This window comes from Oncorhynchus masou, chromosome 18 (assembly GCF_036934945.1).
Source record: "Oncorhynchus masou masou isolate Uvic2021 chromosome 18, UVic_Omas_1.1, whole genome shotgun sequence".
NCBI lineage: Eukaryota > Metazoa > Chordata > Actinopteri > Salmoniformes > Salmonidae > Oncorhynchus > Oncorhynchus masou.
In genome coordinates, this window is record NC_088229.1 from 16,400,940 (window position 1) to 16,419,878 (window position 18,939).

General features: G+C 42.8%; 2 protein-coding genes across 5 annotated transcripts in view; both read left to right on the top strand.

The window, feature by feature from the left end:
• The window catches only part of LOC135504055 (6-phosphofructo-2-kinase/fructose-2,6-bisphosphatase-like), a 29,326-nt gene extending 24,039 nt beyond the window's left edge, over nucleotides 1-5,287 (top strand). For all 3 annotated transcript variants that reach the window (XM_064922321.1, XM_064922319.1, XM_064922320.1), the window contains exons 9-14: nucleotides 2,367-2,513; nucleotides 2,815-2,919; nucleotides 3,672-3,801; nucleotides 3,940-4,002; nucleotides 4,091-4,155; nucleotides 4,258-5,287. In XM_064922321.1, coding sequence (XP_064778393.1) covers nucleotides 2,367-2,513; nucleotides 2,815-2,919; nucleotides 3,672-3,801; nucleotides 3,940-4,002; nucleotides 4,091-4,155; nucleotides 4,258-4,317 — 570 coding nt within the window. In that variant the 3' untranslated portion in view covers nucleotides 4,318-5,287. The remainder of the gene's footprint in view (nucleotides 1-2,366; nucleotides 2,514-2,814; nucleotides 2,920-3,671; nucleotides 3,802-3,939; nucleotides 4,003-4,090; nucleotides 4,156-4,257) is intronic.
• Nucleotides 5,288-5,515: 228 nt separating this feature from the next.
• itih6 (inter-alpha-trypsin inhibitor heavy chain family member 6) overlaps nucleotides 5,516-18,939 on the top strand; it is a 33,003-nt gene continuing 19,579 nt past the window's right edge. For both annotated transcript variants that reach the window (XM_064922303.1, XM_064922304.1), the window contains exons 1-3: nucleotides 5,516-5,945; nucleotides 9,130-9,165; nucleotides 15,057-15,211. In XM_064922303.1, the coding sequence (XP_064778375.1) occupies nucleotides 5,823-5,945; nucleotides 9,130-9,165; nucleotides 15,057-15,211 (314 nt within the window). In that variant the 5' untranslated portion in view covers nucleotides 5,516-5,822. The remainder of the gene's footprint in view (nucleotides 5,946-9,129; nucleotides 9,166-15,056; nucleotides 15,212-18,939) is intronic.

An 18,939-nucleotide genomic window follows, 5' to 3' on the forward strand; every position in this document is an offset into this window, starting at 1 on the left:
ATTTTCTGTATTCCAGGGAACTAGTTTCTTATGACAAAAGTTTTTAGGGGTGTGACTGCATATAGGGTATTACGCAAGATTAAATTTAGTTCCTCAGTTAGGGGGTTAACCAATTTTTGTACTCTGATGTCCTAGGGTAGGTACAGGGAGTCTGGCTCAGTCGGTAGAGCATGGCGCTTGCAACACCAAGCGTCGTGGGTCTGTGGACTTTTCCATGTGAATATCCCAAAAATTGCTGGGGCCACCCATATGTAAAAGTAGTGGCCCCAGCCGACTTGTAAGTCGCTTTGGACAAAAGCGTCTGCTAAATGGGATATATTATTATATTATCTAGGAATCTTTGCGTTGTCCGAGAATTTATAGCACGGCTTTTGAGGATCCTTGGTTGGAGACATGTTGGACACATCCCACTGAGTCAATGATGGCTCCGCAAGCCTTTTGGAGGGGGTCTGTGGACTTTTCCATGTGAATATTAAAGTCACCAAAAATTGGAATATTATCTGTCATGACGACAAGGTCTGATAGGAATTCAGGGAACTCAGTGAGGAACGCTGTATAAGGGCCAGGAAGACTTTAAACAGTAGCTATAAAAAGTGATTGAGTAGGCTGCATAGATTTCATGACTAGAAGCTCAAAAGACAAAAACACAGTAATTTACTTTTTTGTAAATTGAAATTTTCTATCGTAAATGTTAGCAACACCTCCGCCTTTGCGAGATGCGCAAGGGATATACTCACTAGTGTAACCAGGAGGAGAGGCCTCATTTAACACAGTAAATTCATCAAGCTTAAGCCATGTTTCAGTCAGGCCAATCACATCAAGATTATGATCAGTGATTAGTTCATTGACTATAACTGCCTTGGAAGTGAGGGATCTAACATTAAGTAGCCCTATTTTGAGATGTGAGATATCACAATCTCTTTCAATAATGACAGGAATGGAGGAGGTCTTTATTCCAGTGAGATTGCTAAGGCCAACATCGCCATGTTTAGATTTGCCCAACCTAGATCGAGGCACAGACACGGTCTCCATGGGGATAGCTGAGCTGACTACACTGACTGTGCTAGTGGCAGACTCCACTAAGCTGGCAGGCTGGCTAACAGCCGGCCTTCTGACCTGCACCCTATTTCATTGTGGAGCGAGAGGAGTTAGAGCCCTGTCTATGTTCATAGATGAAATGACAGCATCCCCCAGCTAGGATGAAGTCCGTCACTCCTCAGCAAGCCATGCTTGGTCCTGTTTGTGAGTGAGTCCCAGAAAGAGGGCCAATTATATACAATTCTATATTTTGGGAGGGGCAGGAAACAGTTTTCAACCAGTGATTGATTTGTGAGACTCTGCTGTAGAGCTCATCACTGACACATCTTTCTAGCTGATTTACACACTGAAGCTATGTTGCGCTTGGTGACCTCTGACTGTTTCATCCTAACATCGTTGGTGGCGACATGGATAACCATATCCCTATACTCTCTACACTCGCCAGTCTTAGCCTTAGCCAGCACCATCTTCAGATTAGCCTTAACATCGGTAGCCCTGTCCCCTGGTAAACAGTGTATGATCTCTGGATAATAATTTTTAAGTCTAATACTGCGGGTAATGGAGTTGACAATGACTAGGGTTTTCAATTTGTCAGAGCTAATGGTTGGAGGCCTCGGCATCTCAGACCCCGTAACTGGTGGAGGAGAGACCAGAGAAAGCTCGGCCTCTGACTCCGACTCGTTGCTTAATGGGGAGAGCCGGTTGAAAGTTTCTGTCGGCTGAATGAGCGACACCGGTTGAGCATTCCTACAGTATTTCCTTTCAGAAGCCATGAGAAAATTGTCCAGGCTGTGGGGACTGTGCAAGGGGATTTATACTACTATCTGTACTTATTCCTACACTTAAATGACCCTTGCTTAACGATTGCATCTGAAGCTGGTCTTGTAGCACGGCTATCCTCACCATAAGGCGATCGTTCTCCTGTATATTATGAGTACAGTGACTGCAATTAGAAGGCATAATGTTAATGCTATTACTTTGCTTCGGCTGGTGGAGGTCCTGTAGAACCATGTCCAGATGAAGCGTCCAGGGGGAAAAAGTTGAATGAAAAAAGTAGAGCGAGGGAAAAATGAAAACATAAATTGTTTTAATCCAGATATAATGCTATTGTCCCATCCCATGACTTAATGTATTGGGCCCTCCCTTATGTAGAAAATAAAAAAAACATAAAGCATAAAGTATATGTGTCTCGGGGGTTGGGTTGAAATCCGAAATATAAAATGTCATTCTCCGCAAAGAAAGTGGACAATAAAGCATTCTTATATAGTAAATGATTGTGTAAAAAAACACCCCCACCCACTCCCTGTGAACATGGTCTGTCCCTGTAGTATGCCACTGCTCTGGGGGGCTTCATAAAGGGCCAGCATATAAAGGATCTGAAGGTGTGGACCAGCCATATGAAGAGGACCATCCAGACTGCAGAGCATCTGGGGATTCCATACGAACAGTGGAAGGCTCTCAATGAGATTGATGCAGTAAGTCACTGTTTACTGCTGAGTTTAAACGAGATTTATACAATAAGTCACTATTTACTGCTGAGTTTAAATGAGATTGATGCATTTAACCACTGTTTACTGTTGAGTTTAAGCATATATTTTATGTGACTGTATAATGCATGTATACAGTTTGCAGTGAATGTGTGACCAACTGAGCTAAAGTCAATGCATTGCCCTGAAGAGCTAATGCAAATCTTTCGGTCTTGGGATAGGTTACTCATCACTGTACATGCCCGTACCACTCATTGACATCTTCTCTGCACCGCCATTTCCTCCTCAGGGTGTGTGTGAGGAGTTGACATATGAAGATATCCAGGAGAACCACCCAGAAGAGTTTGCACTGAGAGACCAGGACAAGTACCGGTACCGTTACCCCAAGGGTGAGGTAGGACCTGTCTTAATTCACCACACTCTGCTTACAAAATACACACACAATATACATACACTGTACATTACTCAGACAAATTGTGGAGATCTTAGTTCAACACCTAGCAGTCATAGAACAACACCTAGCGATCATAGTACAACACCTAGTCATCTTAGTACAACACCTAGCGATCATAGTACAACACCTAGTCATCTAAGTACAACACAGAGTCCTCTTAGTAGAAAACCTAGTCCTCTTAGTAGAACACCTAGTCCTCTTAGTAGAACACCTAGTCCTCTTAGTAAAACACATAGTCCTCTTAGTAGAATACCTAGTCCTCTTAGTAGAACACCTAGTCCTCTTAGTAGAACACCTAGTTATCTTAGTAGAACACCTAGTTATCTTAGTACAGCTTAGCTTCCCTAGTAGAGGTGGATCTGAGTGACTGGGAAAGATAATTAAAGATGATTTTCTTTATTGTCACATACACCGGATAGGTGTAGTGAAATGTGTGGGTCAGCCATCGTAGTACGGCGCCCCTGGAACAGATTAGGGTGAAGTGCCTTGCTCAAGGGCACATACAACAGATTTTTGACCTTGTCTGCTCAAGAATTCAAACGTTTCCAGCTGGAACCAAGCCGAGCTGGTAAGGAAAGATAGAAAATAGAGAGCATGGTGTGGTTCAGGTTGGTGCAATAGTATGAAGAAGGTACATTTCCTGGTGCAATAGATTGATAATGGTACACTTCATTTTCCTCTCTCTACCACAGTCGTATGAAGACCTGGTCCACCGTCTGGAGCCAGTGATCATGGAGCTGGAGAGACAGGAGAATGTGCTGGTCGTGTGTCACCAAGCCGTCATGCGTTGTCTGCTGGCCTACTTACTAGACAAAACCGCAGGTACTTTACAGTCCAAAATACATGGATTCATTTAGCATTGTCTTGTGGTAATGAGGTTGGTCATGTCTAAGACTATCTCGTCACTCAGAACCAAATCTCGCATGCGCACTGGAATAGAGACTACTTTTTTTTCCACAGATGAGTTACCATACCTAAAATGTCCTCTTCATACTGTGCTCAAACTTACACCGGTGGCCTATGGTAAGTTGTTGTCCAATTGGACTTGAACAAATTCACATGCTGTAATTGGATCCAACAATTTCACTCATTTCTCTTTCTCCTGGTACAGGGTGTAGAGTGGAGCACATTTGCCTAAACATTGAGGCAGTCAACACGCACAGAGAGAGACCTGGGGTAAGCTTTACAAAACGTATCCATTTATTCCAAGCACAATAGGAAAATGTTATGAGATTCCACAAATCTAACGGTGTGACTCCATGTGTGTTGTTGTTGTAGAATGTGGACATAACCAGAAACCCAGAAGAGGCGCTGAAGACTATTCCTGACCACTTTTGAATATGATTTAGAGGATATGGACTCTAGGACCGTACTGAACCAGCAATATTATATTTTCAAGTTTTAACTTTATTGCTCGATCAATTATGTCTTAGTACCTTTTCCCGATTAAACTTGTCAAAATCAGCAAGTGTCATATGGGAAAAAGATAAGGAAGAAGACTAGATGAATAGAAGATCAAAAATGACAAACCCCACTGCCTACGGAAACAGTGAGGGGGAAATGGGCTTTCTGCCTCCAACATGGGACGGCTAAAGCCCAGTACTGTATGAGTGTTGTTGACTGACCTATAACGTCCAATAAATGTGCATCAGTCTACTCTGTCTTACCCTGGTGTCTCATGTTGAAGTGCAGTTGGACAGGCTGTGTGAGAGGTGGTTTGGCATGGTATTGTCACTCCAGTGTGAAAGAGGACAGACAATTCTGACATTAGGCTAAAGGATGACGAAAGTAAAATGTCCTTCATTCTAGTAGATTAATAAACACATCTTCTGTTTCTTAATGATACATGTCTGACTACGTGTCAACATCATGAACAGTTCCCAAACAAACAGCATTAGCAGACTCTCTGGTCTTATAGTTGTGACTGGGTAGAGTTTAGATTATTTTTTCCAAACTGGTCCCACGTGGGCATTGAACCCACAACCCTGGTGTTACAAGCACCATGATCTACCAACCGAGCCACAAAGGACTTGATGGATGTGAAAAACGGTGTGACTTTGCTAAAGGAGTCTCTTGGCTTGGCTAGATATGCAACACTACTGATTACATATTTTTAAGAAAACATGTTGACAATAAATACATTTGTGACAATGGTATAGATACCACTAGTTAAGACAAAGAGTTTATTGTACTGAATAAGTGGAACTAGATTTATGAAATAAATGGTGAAATTAAAATAAATTGCCACACCAATTTTTATAAATGTTTTACAGATCATGCAAACTTTCATTATAGCCTAGATGTCAGATAGTCATTTATAAAAATTAAAGATACTTGTTTTACATTTGTCGGCCTATGTTGTAGCCTATTTATTTGTATGTCAGGGTGGTATAGCGTCCTTTATAGGGTCCCATTGTGGAATTGAGAAAGGGGCAAGAGCAGAGAGTTTGGGATGTTTTTCTGTCAAACTGTCGACATTCATGGGTTAATAATTTGTCATTTCTTCTCATGCTGCTGATGGCAACAGTGCGCGAAATATCCAGTTATGTACACTCGAGGATACCCTACCGAACTCAACTCTTGCAACTTTGCGCCCACTGATTTTCTTTTGAGTTTTCATCTGAATATCTGTCAGTTATAAATTATACTTCAACTTATTTTCATAGGTTAAAATAAAGTGGAGGGAGGGGAACGAATCGACTGCCCCTTGCAAAACTAACTTGTGTAATATGTGAGGCTTGTACTCCTACCGCGTGCTGTGTATACGCACGGGATCTCTCTCACTGACTGGCAACGTGAGACCACTGGCAACATAACGTTTTTCATCTCGGAGACAAAAGTATATGACCATGGGGAAAGTGGATTTAAAAATACGTTGTATTTTCTTTTTCATCATCATCTCAGTCCAGCGGGGATTTTCAGAGGAATTTGGAGCACACCAGGGTGCAAAAGGCATACTTTTACAGGTGAGAATTATTGTATATTCCTATGGGACTGGACTAATATTGGAAATTAATTTATATTTCTATGGGACTGAATTAATATAGGAAACTCTTGAAAAACAGGCTACTCAGTCAAGACAGCCTCAAAAATCAAAGCTCCCCCCCACCCTTATACTATGCTACATTCCTTTTTGCACTCAATATGTCATTTTTGTACTCGAGTGAGGGTGTAACTTTACTGCACATTACTTTGGGATACAGTGCCTTCAGAAACTATTCGTACCCTTGACATATTCCACATTTTGTTGTGTTACTGCCTACATTAAAAATATATTAAATATATTTTTTCTAACCCATCTACACACAATACCCAAAATGACAAAAACATGTTTATAGTATTGTTTTGCAAATGTATTGAAAAAGAATTACAGAAATATCTCATTTACATAAGTATTCACACCCCTGAATCAATACATGTTAGAATCACCTTTGGCATCGATTATATATGTGAGCCTTTCTGGGTAAGTCTCTAAGTGGTTTGCACACCTGAATTGTACAATATTTGCACATTATTCCTTTAAAAAATATTCAAGCTCTATCAGGTTGGTTGTTTCAAGTCCATTTTCAAGTCTTGCCATAGATTTTCAATACGATTAAAGTCCAACTGTAACAAGGCCACTCAGGAACATTCAATGTCGTCTTGGTAAGCAACTCCAGTGTATATTTGGCCTTGTGTTTTAGGTTATTGTCCTGCTGAAGGTGAATTTGTCTCCCAGTGTCTGTTGGAATGTAGACTGAAGCAGGTTTTCCTTTAGGATTTTGCCTGTGCGTAGCTCTACTCCATTTCAGTGATTTGTTTTGTTGGATTAGCCCCAAATATAACACTTTGTATTCAGGACAAGTTCATTTCTTTGTCAAATTGTTTGCAGTTTTACTTTAGTGCCTTATTGCAAACAGGATGTATGGAGTAACTACAATGTTGTTGATCCATCCTCAGTTTTCTTACCATAACAAAGGGGTTAAATACTTAATGACTCAAGACATAAATTCATTTAATTTGTAAAAATGTCACAAAACATACACTATATATACAAAAGTATGTGGACTCCCCATCAAATTAGTGGATTTGGCTATTTCAGGCACACCTGTTGCTGACAATTGAGCACACAGCCATGCAAGCTCCATAGACAAACATTGGCAGTAGAATGGCCTTACTGAAGAGCTCAGTGACTTTCAACGTGGCACCGTCATTGGATGTCAGTTTGTCAAATTTTTGCCCTGCTAGAGCTGACCCGGTAAACTGTAAGTGTTTTTATTGTGAAGTGGAAACGTCTAGGCTTCACAAGCTCACATAACAGGACCGCCGAGTGCAAAAGTGCGTAACATGTAAAAATTATCTGTCCTCGGTTGCAACACTCACTACCAAGTTCCAAACTGCCTCTGGAAGCAACGTCAGCACAAAAACTGTTAGTCGGGACCTTCATGAAATGGGTTTCCATGGCTGAGCAGACACACTCAAGCCTACGATCACCAAGCGTTGGCTGGAGTGGTGTAAAGCTCACCGCCATTGGACTCTGAAGCAGTCGAAAACGCGTTCTCTGCAGTGATGAATCACGCTTCACCATCTGGCAGTCCAACGGACTAATCTGGGTTTGGTGAATGCCAGGAGAAAGCTACCTGCCCCAATGCATGGAACCAACTGTAAAGTTTGGTGGAGGAGGAATAATGGTCCGAGGCTGTTTTTCATGTTCGAGCTAGGCCCCTTAGTTCAAGTGAAGGGAAACCTTAACACTACAGCATACAATGACATTCTAGAAGACTCTGTGCTTCCAAATTTGTGGCAACAGTTTGGGGTAGGCCCTTTCCTGTTTCAGCATGACAATGCCCGCGTGCACAAAGCGAGGTCCATACAGAAATGGTTTGTCGAGATCCGTGTGGAAGAACTTGACTGGCCTGCACAGAGACCTGACCTCAACCCCATTTAACACCATTGGGATGAATTGGAACGCCGACTGCGAGTCAGGCCTAATCACCCAAAGTGCCTGACTTCACTAATGCGATTGTGGCTGAATGGAAGCAAGTCCCCGCAGAAATGTTTCAATATCTAGTGGAAAGCCTTCACAGTAGAGTGGAGGCTGTTATAGCAGCAAAGAGGGGACAAACTTCATATTAATGCCGATGATTTTGGAATGAGATGTTCAACGAGCAGGTGTCCACATACTTTTGGTAATGTAGTGTAATTCCACTTTGACATAATGGGGTATTGTGTGTAGGCCATTGGCACAAAATCTCAATTTATTCCATTTTAAGTTCAGGCTGTAACACAACAAAATGTGGAAAAAGTCTAAGGTTGTGAGTACTTTCTGAAGGCTCTGCATATGGCAGATGTGAATATGATTATGAAGTGGAAACACATAATAAACATAGTAACACATAATATAGCCTACATTTACATTAATTTAAAATAAAGTTTCTATTTCACCTGAAATGTATATTAAAATTGTTACTGAAGAATTAACTGCAAATTAAAATGTTTTCCTCTCTTTAAAGGTATTTGATTGTGTTGTATATCTTGGATATGTGGTAAAGTATTGACACAACAATGATTTGTGATCTAAATGAACATTTGAAACCGAACCTGCACCTCTGTGTACAGTGAAAGCATTTATTTAAAGTTACCCCTTCATTCATGAATAGCTTTGATTCATCTTATTTTGACACAGAAATATTGACCCAACACCACACATAGATTCTGGAGATTAATTTAAAAGGAGGGGATTTTGTAAGGTAATCCTTGTTAGAATGTTGTCACTTTTCTAATTCAAGTTCTCCTCTTTAATACAACTTATTATCGTAGATAAGGACCTAAATGTACTAACTTACATTTTAAATCAACTTCTTTCCCATACAGTGATAGAAAATTGTGTGGAAGCTTATACATTTTGGAATAATGATGGCTTTAGGGCAACTCTGTGGTCTTAAGTCACTCCTAAGCAAGCTTTTATGAATCTATTAAGATTTTATAGCTTTGCACAATGTTCAGAGGGCATCAGCTTGTTTTGATGACATTTTTCCAAACTACAGGACTCCAGAAATCTGTTACTGTCAGGGCACTGGTGTGAATAAATATTCCTTACTGCTGCGCTCAATCCTGTAGTTAGGATTCATTACACTTTTATTAACTTTCTCTCTGTTATTTTCTCTCCAGAGAGTGAGACGCCAGAGCAAAGCAGCTAAATCTGTGGTGAGTATGAGCTACATGAAACAGCCTGTTGTTCATGACCCAGTCCCAGTGGAATGTGTCATAAGCAAAATAAAACATTAAAATCAGGGATATCTGGCTAGTGACAAAAGTGGTGGCTTAGGGCCCCGCGTGACTAACAAAATCAATGGGGCCCCCTGGAGGTCAAGGCCCTTGGGCACGTGCCCTGCCTGCCAGGCTGATAATTCGGCCACGATTATTACAAGTTTACTGTAGATACTGTCGCTGGCTAGACTAACTAGACTAATTTACCAATCCATTTTTAGTTTTTACTAACCGGGTAATTGAGTGACTGTCAGTGAGTGACATATAACAAGAGGAAAACTCATCAGTAAATTGATTCTTCCCACCAAAAAAGTAGCTACATGCCTGCTGACAGTCACTCAATTAGCCAGTGATGTAATGTACTTAAGTAAAAAATACTTTAAAGTACTACTTAAGTCGTTTTTTGGAGTATCTGGACATCATTTTACTATTTATATTTTTGCCAACTTTTACTTTCCTAAAGAAAATAATGTACTTTTTACTTCATACACCCAACAGTACTCGTTACAATTTCACAGGAAAATGGTCAAATTCACGCACTTATCAAGAGAACCTCCCTGGTCATCCCTACTGCCTCTGATCAGGCAGACTCACTTAACACAAATGTTTCGTTTGTAAATTATGTCTGAGTGCTGGAGTGTACCCCTGGCTATCTGTAAATGGAAAAATGTAATTGTTCCATCTGGTTTGCTTAATATAAGGAATGTATAATTTTACTTTGACTTTTGATATTTATAAGTATATTTTAACAGTTCCATTTACTTTTGACACTTGAGTATATTTAAAACCAAATACTTTTAGACTTTTACCAAAGTAGTATTTTACTGGGTGATTTTCACTTGAGTCATATTCTATTATGGTATCTTTTACTCAAGTATATTAATTGAGTACTTTTTCCACCACTAGCCCTTGTCAGCAACATTTTATAGATGGCTTTAAAACTGCTAAATGTTCTCTCCGTCCCATGACATAATGTGAAGAACTGCAGGAAATTAGCTTTAAAAGTGCAACATTGTCTCTCCATCTCATAGGAAAATGTTTAGAATTGTATTAAATATGCTTTAAAACTGAATTTCTTTCTCTCAGACCCATGGCAAAATGAATAGAATTGCCTGAAATTAGTTTTAAAAGTGCACAATGTTTTTTTGTTTTTTTTTCACCTTTATTTAACCAGGTAGGCTAGTTGAGAACAAGTTCTCATTTGCAACTGCGACCTGGCCAAGATAAAGCATAGCAGTGTGAACAGACAACACAGAGTTACACATGGAGTAAACAATTAACAAGTCAATAACACAGTAGAAAAAAAGGGGAGTCTGTATACATTGTGTGCAAAAGGCATGAGGAGGTAGGCGAATAATTACAATTTTGCAGATTAACACTGGAGTGATAAATGATCAGATGGTCATGTACAGGTAGAGATATTGGTGTGCAAAAGAGCAGAAAAGTAAATAAATAAAAACAGTATGGGGATGAGGTAGGTGAAAATGGGTGGGCTATTTACCAATAGACTATGTACAGCTGCAGCGATCGGTTAGCTGCTCAGATAGCAGATGTTTGAAGTTGGTGAGGGAGATAAAAGTCTCCAACTTCAGGGATTTTTGCAATTCGTTCCAGTCACAGGCAGCAGAGTACTGGAAGGAAAGGCGGCCAAATGAGGTGTTGACTTTAGGGATGATCAGTGAGATACACCTGCTGGAGCGCGTGCTACGGATGGGTGTTGCCATCATGACCAGTGAACTGAGATAAGGCGGAGCTTTACCTAGCATGGACTTGTAGATGACCTGGAGCCAGTGGGTCTGGCGACGAATATGTAGCGAGGGCCAGCCGACTAGAGCATACAAGTCGCAGTGGTGGGTGGTATAAGGTGCTTTAGTGACAAAACGGATGGCACTGTGGTAAACTGCATCCAGTTTGCTGAGTAGAGTGTTGGAAGCAATTTTGTAGATGACATCGCCGAAGTCGAGGATCGGTAGGATTGTCAGTTTTACTAGGGTAAGTTTGGCGGCGTGAGTGAAGGAGGCTTTGTTGCGGAATAGAAAGCCGACTCTTGATTTGATTTTCGATTGGAGATGTTTGATATGAGTCTGGAAGGAGAGTTTACAGTCTAGCCAGACACCTAGGTACTTACAGATGCCCACATAATCAAAGGTCGGAACCATCCAGGGTGGTGATGCTCGTCGGGCATGCGGGTGCAGGCAGCGATCAGTTGAAAAGCATGCATTTGGTTTTACTCGCGTTTAAGAGCAGTTGGAGGCCACGGAAGGAGTGTTGTATGGCATTGAAGCTCGTTTGGATGTTAGATAGCACAGTGTCCAAGGACGGGCTGGAAGTATATAGAATGGTGTCGTCTGCGTAGAGGTGGATCAGGGAATCGCCCGCAGCAAGAGCAACATCATTGATATATACAGAGAAAAGAGTCGGCCCGAGAATTGAACCCTGTGGCACCCCCATAGAGACTGCCAGAGGACCGGACAGCATGCCCTCCGATTTGACACACTGAACTCTGTCTGCAAAGTAATTGGTGAACCAGGCAAGGCAGTCATCCGAAAAACCGAGGCTACTGAGTCTGCCGATAAGAATATGGTGATTGACAGAGTCGAAAGCCTTGGCAAGGTCGATGAAGACAGCTGCACAGTACTGTCTTTTATCGATGGCGGTTATGATATCGTTTAGTACCTTGAGTGTGGCTGAGGTGCACCCGTGACCGGCTCGGAAACCAGATTGCACAGCGGAGAAGGTACGGTGGGATTCGAGATGGTCAGTGACCTGTTTGTTGACTTGGCTTTCGAAGACCTTAGATAGGCAGGGCAGGATGGATATAGGTCTGTAACAGTTTGGGTCCAGGGTGTCTCCCCTTTGAAGAGGGGGATGACTGCGGCAGCTTTCCAATCCTTGGGGATCTCAGACGATATGAAAGAGAGGTTGAACAGGCTGGTAATAGGGGTTGCGACAATGGCGGCGGATAGTTTCAGAAATAGAGGGTCCAGATTGTCAAGCCCAGCTGATTTGTACGGGTCCAGGTTTTGCAGCTCTTTCAGAACATCTGCTATCTGGATTTGGGTAAAGGAGAACCTGGAGGGGCTTGGGCGAGGAGCTGCGGGGGGGGCGGAGCTGTTGGCCGAGGTTGGAGTAGCCAGGCGGAAGGCATGGCCAGCCGTTGAGAAATGCTTGTTGAAGTTTTCGATAATCATGGATTTATCGGTGGTGACCGTGTTACCTAGCCTCAGTGCAGTAGGCAGCTGGGAGGAGGTGCTCTTGTTCTCCATGGACTTCACAGTGTCCCAGAACTTTTTGGAGTTGGAGCTACAGGATGCAAACTTCTGCCTGAAGAAGCTGGCCTTAGCTTTCCTGACTGACTGCGTGTATTGGTTCCTGACTTCCCTGAACAGTTGCATATTGCGGGGACTATTCGATGCTATTGCAGTCCGCCACAGGATGTTTTTGTACTGGTCGAGGGCAGTCAGGTCTGGAGTGAACCAAGGGCTGTATCTGTTCTTAGTTCTGCATTTTTTGAACGGAGCATGCTTATCTAAAATGGTGAGGAAGTTACTTTTAAAGAATGACCAGGCATCCTCAACTGACAGGATGAGGTCAATGTCCTTCCAGGATACCCGGGCCAGGTCGATTAGAAAGGCCTGCTCACAGAAGTGTTTTAGGGAGCGTTTGACAGTGATGAGGGGTGGTCGTTTGACTGCGGCTCCGTAGCGGATACAGGCAATGAGGCAGTGATCGCTGAGATCCTGGTTGAAGACAGCGGAGGTGTATTTGGAGGGCCAGTTGGTCAGGATGACGTCTATGAGGGTGCCCTTGTTTACAGAGTTAGTGTTGTACCTGGTGGGTTCCTTGATGATTTGTGTGAGATTGAGGGCATCTAGCTTAGATTGTAGGACTGCCGGGGTGTTAAGCATATCCCAGTTTAGGTCACCTAAAAGAACAAACTCTGAAGCTAGATGGGGGCGATCAATTCACAAATGGTGTCCAGGGCACAGCTGGGAGCTGAGGGGGTCGGTAGCAGGCGGCAACAGTGAGAGACTTATTTCTGGAGAGAGTAATTTTCAAAATTAGTAGTTCGAACTGTTTGGGTATGGACCTGGAAAGTATGACATTACTTTGCAGGCTATCTCTGCAGTAGACTGCAACTCCTCCCCCTTTGGCAGTTCTATCTTGACGGAAGATGTAATAGTTGGGTATGGAAATCTCAGAATTTTTGGTGGCCTTCCTGAGCCAGGACTCAGACACGGCAAGGACCTCAGGGTTAGCAGAGTATGCTAAAGCAGTGAGTAAAACAAACTTAGGGAGGAGGCTTCTGATGTTGACATGCATGAAACCAAGGCTTTTTCGATCACAGAAGTCAACAAATGAGGGTGCCTGGGGACATGCAGGGCTTACCTCCACATCACCCACGGAACAGAGAAGGAGTAGTATGAGGGTGCGTTTTCTCTGCCCCATGGAAACATTTTTCTCAACGCCCCATGCTATTCCACATTGGTTCAACGTAATTACGTGGAAACAACTTTTCTTTTTGAAAATAGTGTCAAAATTGACTACAAAGTGTAAAATAGGACAATTTTGGTCATAAAGTCAGTCTCGTCAAAACTGAGATTTGCGAGATGATAGGGAAACATTTTTATGTCACACAATGAATTGTCTCATAACAGTTTTCTATTGGTTGGGTTTGTTTTAATCCTGCCCATCTGCTCACAGCTGGCAGCACCCAATAAATATTCCTATGGGGCTAGTGAGGGACCATCAGTAAATTACACACTGTACATGGGACAATATTTTAAAAGGTCAATATCGACAAATAACAATGACATGAAAATCTCAAACCACCTACAAATTGTAGAAATGCATATTCGAATGTCAAAAGCATTTAATGAGACAACTGAAAAATGTGCAACATGAAAATGTTGTCCCATTTACATTGTGTAGTTCATTGACTGTCCCTATCTATCCCCAGAGCTAGGCTATTCAAAGTCAAAACAACTTTGCCACGGTAGCACACCAGCCAGCTGAAGCTAATTGGTTAAATGATTTGGCTTACGCTTCCCACCTGCGAACACACACAAGAGACACCCACATCAAACCCAACTCATATTTGAATTCAGTTTATTAATGAACCAAATCTAAAACGAGGCCACATCAGGAAATGTATAGCAACATGATGATTAAAGGCACTAGTATTAGGTTAGGAAAATTTCATGCAGCAAGTGAAGATCTACCTATCACTCTCATTGCAATCTGTAGTTATAACATGTGTGACACACATAGTAAGAAACCCTACAGTGCTCAATGGAGGCAACACTTTATTTGATGCTTTGAATGTTGCCAGTGACAGAATGTAAATCATCCATTATTACTCTAAATTGATAGGTCTCTGATGTGTCAGAAAGCTTGTCCACTGTCTTTGATACCAGTGAGTAACGAGAAACCTGTCTGTCTGTCTGTCTGTCTGTGTCCTGGCCTAGCAGTAATGTGGCCCAGCTGACCAGATTGGTCTCAGCAGGGCCCAGAATTAGCCAAGTAAACAAGGGGGTGGGAGGGATATCTTGCAGAGTGTGGCTTTGTATCATTTGTCTAAACTTGTCAAGCCACTGAAGCCAGGGTAAAAAGCCCAGTAATAGTTGGATTTCCAATTCCAAAAGAGCCCGACCAGGACTCAAACCTGGGTCTTCTCAACTGTCAATCAAACAGCCATTACACCAAGAAGTCCAAAGCTCCTCATGAAGTCACTATTGGTTTTGTACTAGGGTAGCTATATAAAGATTTCATCAGATCAAATGTACATGTTAGTTGCTGAAGGTTTGGTGTGTCTTGTGTGTTCACAGCTGAAGGTGACAGACTACCATGTGAGGTGTTCTGTCGTGTCTCGCTACGCCCACACCACAATCCAAAGCTCTGTGTGGAACCAGCTACCTGTCACCAAGGAGGCAGCCTTTGAGGTGGACCTGCCCTCTGCTGCATTCATCTCCAACTTCACCATGTGAGTCAGAATCACACGCTTCAAGTCAAGTTTACTTATTATCCTCTCTCTCTGTCTTGTGTTCTTATAAGACACATCATCACAGGTAGTGGGCATGTAATCAAATTAATTGTTCTTTCCCTTGGAATTATATTCTTCTTGCCTGGGTCCCAGTCTGTTTCTGCCCCCTTGCCAACTCCTTATGCTTGACAATGAGGGACGAGGAGTTGGCATTATAGCGCAAACATACTGGCACTCAGGCTATTGTCCTTCAGGATCAAAAGGACTTTTACTTTCAACTGTGAAAGGAATCGTTCACATGCGGGAGACAGTATGACTCACCTCAGAGAGTATAACATTTAATTAGTACATAGAAATATAGAAAAAAGTAAATAAACTAAACAAATCCTGTACACCAGTCAGTGGTTCCAAATAAAAACTTCAAAGGAATTATGTCAGGAACTGACATTCCATCCAGTGTGGAAAGGAGACACATCATTTGATGTGTAAACATTACAGACACAACGAGGAACCGCAGTCTGTAGTTGGGTTTGGGAGCAGAAGCGGCTCAGAAGGGGGAAGACTCGGAGGGACCTTAGAACCAGATGAATACCCGGCTTTATAAATGTACGTCGGAAAGTTATAAGAAAAAATGATAGGACGTTGGCCTGTTTTCTTCCCCCTCTCTCTCCTGCGAAGTTTACCAAGGCATTGAGCCAAGGTACACGTGCACGCACACACATACAACTACATACTGACACACAGCCTACACATGTCACGCACAGACCCATTTACATGTCGTTTTAGTTTAACATGCATAGAATCTCATAATCTCTTTTACTGTCAGTCACACACTCGACACACTCGACACAGGGCCGCCGGCTCGTCACCAACTAAATCAGTAGGAAAATAGCCGTGCGACTCTATTTCTTAGTTCAGTTGTGTTTCTCAACGTGGGACTGAGGGCCTTGTGTTCTGTGTGTAGGTCACTCAATTGCAGCCGTTCCCAGTTCCCACTCCCTCTCAGCTACACATACATACAGGCCGCTATATTTTCCACCCTGATAAACCCAACATTCCATTCTGCTCTGTGTCTGAAACAAGACTTGCTTCAAGGCTGCAGTTTATTTCGGTCCCTGTTGGTTATTATTTTAATATATTTGTTCAAAGGGCCTTATTTTAGCACATAAACTGTATGGTTTGGATTAAGGTCTTTCCAGTAATCAGGTATGGGTCCCAAATGCCACTCTATTCCCTATATACAGTGCATTTTTAAAGTATTCAGATCCCTTGACTTTATCCACATTTTGTTACGTTACAGACTTATTTTTACTCAGAAATCTACACACAATACCCCATAATGACAATCCGAAAACAGGCCTTTCGAAAAAACTGAAATGAGACTCGAAATTGAGCTCAGGTGCATCCTGTTTCCATTCATCATCCTTAAGATGTTTTTACAACTTGATTGGAATCGACCTATAGTAAATTAAATTAATTAGACATGATTTGGAAAGGCACACACCTGTCTATATAAGGTCCCACAGTTGACAGTGGATGTCCGAGCATAAACGAAGCCATGAGGTCAAAGGAATTGTCCGTAGAGCTCCGAGACAGGATTGTGTTGAGGCACAGATCTGGTGAAGGGTACCAAAAAATGTCTACAGCATTGAAGGTCTCCAAGAAGACAGTGGCCTCCATCATTCTTAAATGGAATAAGTGTGGAACACCAAGACTCTTCCTAGAGCTGGCCACCCGGCCAAACTCAGAAATTGGAGGAGAAGAGCCTTGCTCAGGGAGGTGACCAAGAACTCAATGGTCACTCTGACAGAGCTCCAGAGTTCCTCTGTGGAGATGCGAGATCTTCCAGAAGGACAACTATCTATGCAGCACTCCACCAATCAGGCCTTTATGGTAAAGTGGCCAGGCGGAACCTACTCCTCTGTGAAAAGCACGACAGCCCGCTTGGAGTTTGCCAAACGGCACCTAAAGACTCTTACACCATGACAAACAAGATTCTCTGGTCTGGTGAAACCAAGATTAAACTCTTTGGCCTGAATGCCAAGTGTCACATCTGGAGGAAACCTGGCTCCATCCTCCTCTGTGGAGATGGGAGAACCTTCCAGAAGGACAACCATTAGAATTGATCTTCTTTGGAGAATAAAACACACAGACACATACAAATCTCTCCCTTGCCCTCCATTTGGCAAATCTGACCATAATTCTATCCTCCTGATTCCTGCTTACAAGCAAAAATTAAAGCAGGAAGCACCAGTGACTAGATCAATAAAAAAGTGGTCGGATGAAGCAGATGCTAAGCCACAGGACTGTTTTGCTAGTGCAGACTGTAATATGTTCCGGGATTCCTCCGATGGCATTGAGGAGTACACCACATAAGTAATTGGCTTCATTAATAAGTGCATAGATGACGTCGTCCCCACAGTGATCATACGTACATACCCCAACCAGAAGCTATGGATTACAGGCAAAATCCGCACTGAGCTAAAGGGTAGAGCTGCCACTTTCAAGGAGTGGGACTCTAACCCAGAAACTTATAAGATATCCTGCTATGCCCTCAGACGAACCATCAAACAGGCAAAGCGTCAGTACAGGACTAAGATCGAATCGTACTACACCGGCTCTGACACTCGTCGGATGTGGCAGTGCTTGCAAACCATTACAGACTACAAAGGAAAGCAGAGCTAAACTACTTCTATGCTCGCTTCGAGGCAAATGACACTGAAACATGCATGAGAGCACCAGCTGTTCCGGGAGACTGTGGGATCATGATCTCCGCAGCCGATGTGGGTAAGACCTTTTAACAGGTGAACATTCACAAGGCTGCAGGGCCAGATGGATTACCAGGACATGTACTGTGAGCATGCGCTGACCAACTGGCAAAGTGCCTTCACTGACATTTCAATCTCTCAGTGTCCGAGTCTGTAATACCAAAATGTTTTAAGCAGACCACCATAGTGCCTGTGCCCAAGAACACTAAGGTAACCTGCCTAAATGACTACCGACCCATAGTACTCACGTCTGTAGCCATGAAGTGCTTTGAAAGGCTGGTCATGGCTCACATCAACACCATTATCTCAGAAACCCTAGACCCACTCCAATTTGCATACCGCCCCAACAGATCCACAGATGATGCAATATCTATTGCACTCCACACTACCCTTTCCCACCTGGACAAAAGGAACACCTATGTGAGAATGATATTCATTGACTAGAGCTCAGCTTTCAACACCATAGTGCCCTCAAAGCTCATCACTAAGCTAAGGACCATGGAACTAAACACCTCCCTCTGCTACTGGATCCTGGACTTCCTGACGGTCCGCCCCCAGGTGGCGAGGGTAGGTAACAACACATCCACCACGCTGATCCTCAACACAGGGGCCCCTCAGGGGTGCTTGCTCAGTCCCCTCCTGTACTCCTTGTTCACTCATGACTGCATGGTCAGGCACGACTCCAACACCATCATTAAGTTTGCCGATGACATAACAGTGGTAGGCCTGATCACCGACAACGATGAGACAGCCTATAGGGAGGAGGTCAGATACCTGGTCGTGTGGTGCTAGGACAACAGCATCTCCCTTACGGGACAACAAGCATACCTTACGATTATTTGAGAACATAGCCCAGCAGACAAATCATTACAAACAGTAACCAGCAAAGTAGAAGAGTTACACAAGTCAGAAATAGAGATACAATTTATCACTTACCTTTGATGATCTTCATATGGCTGC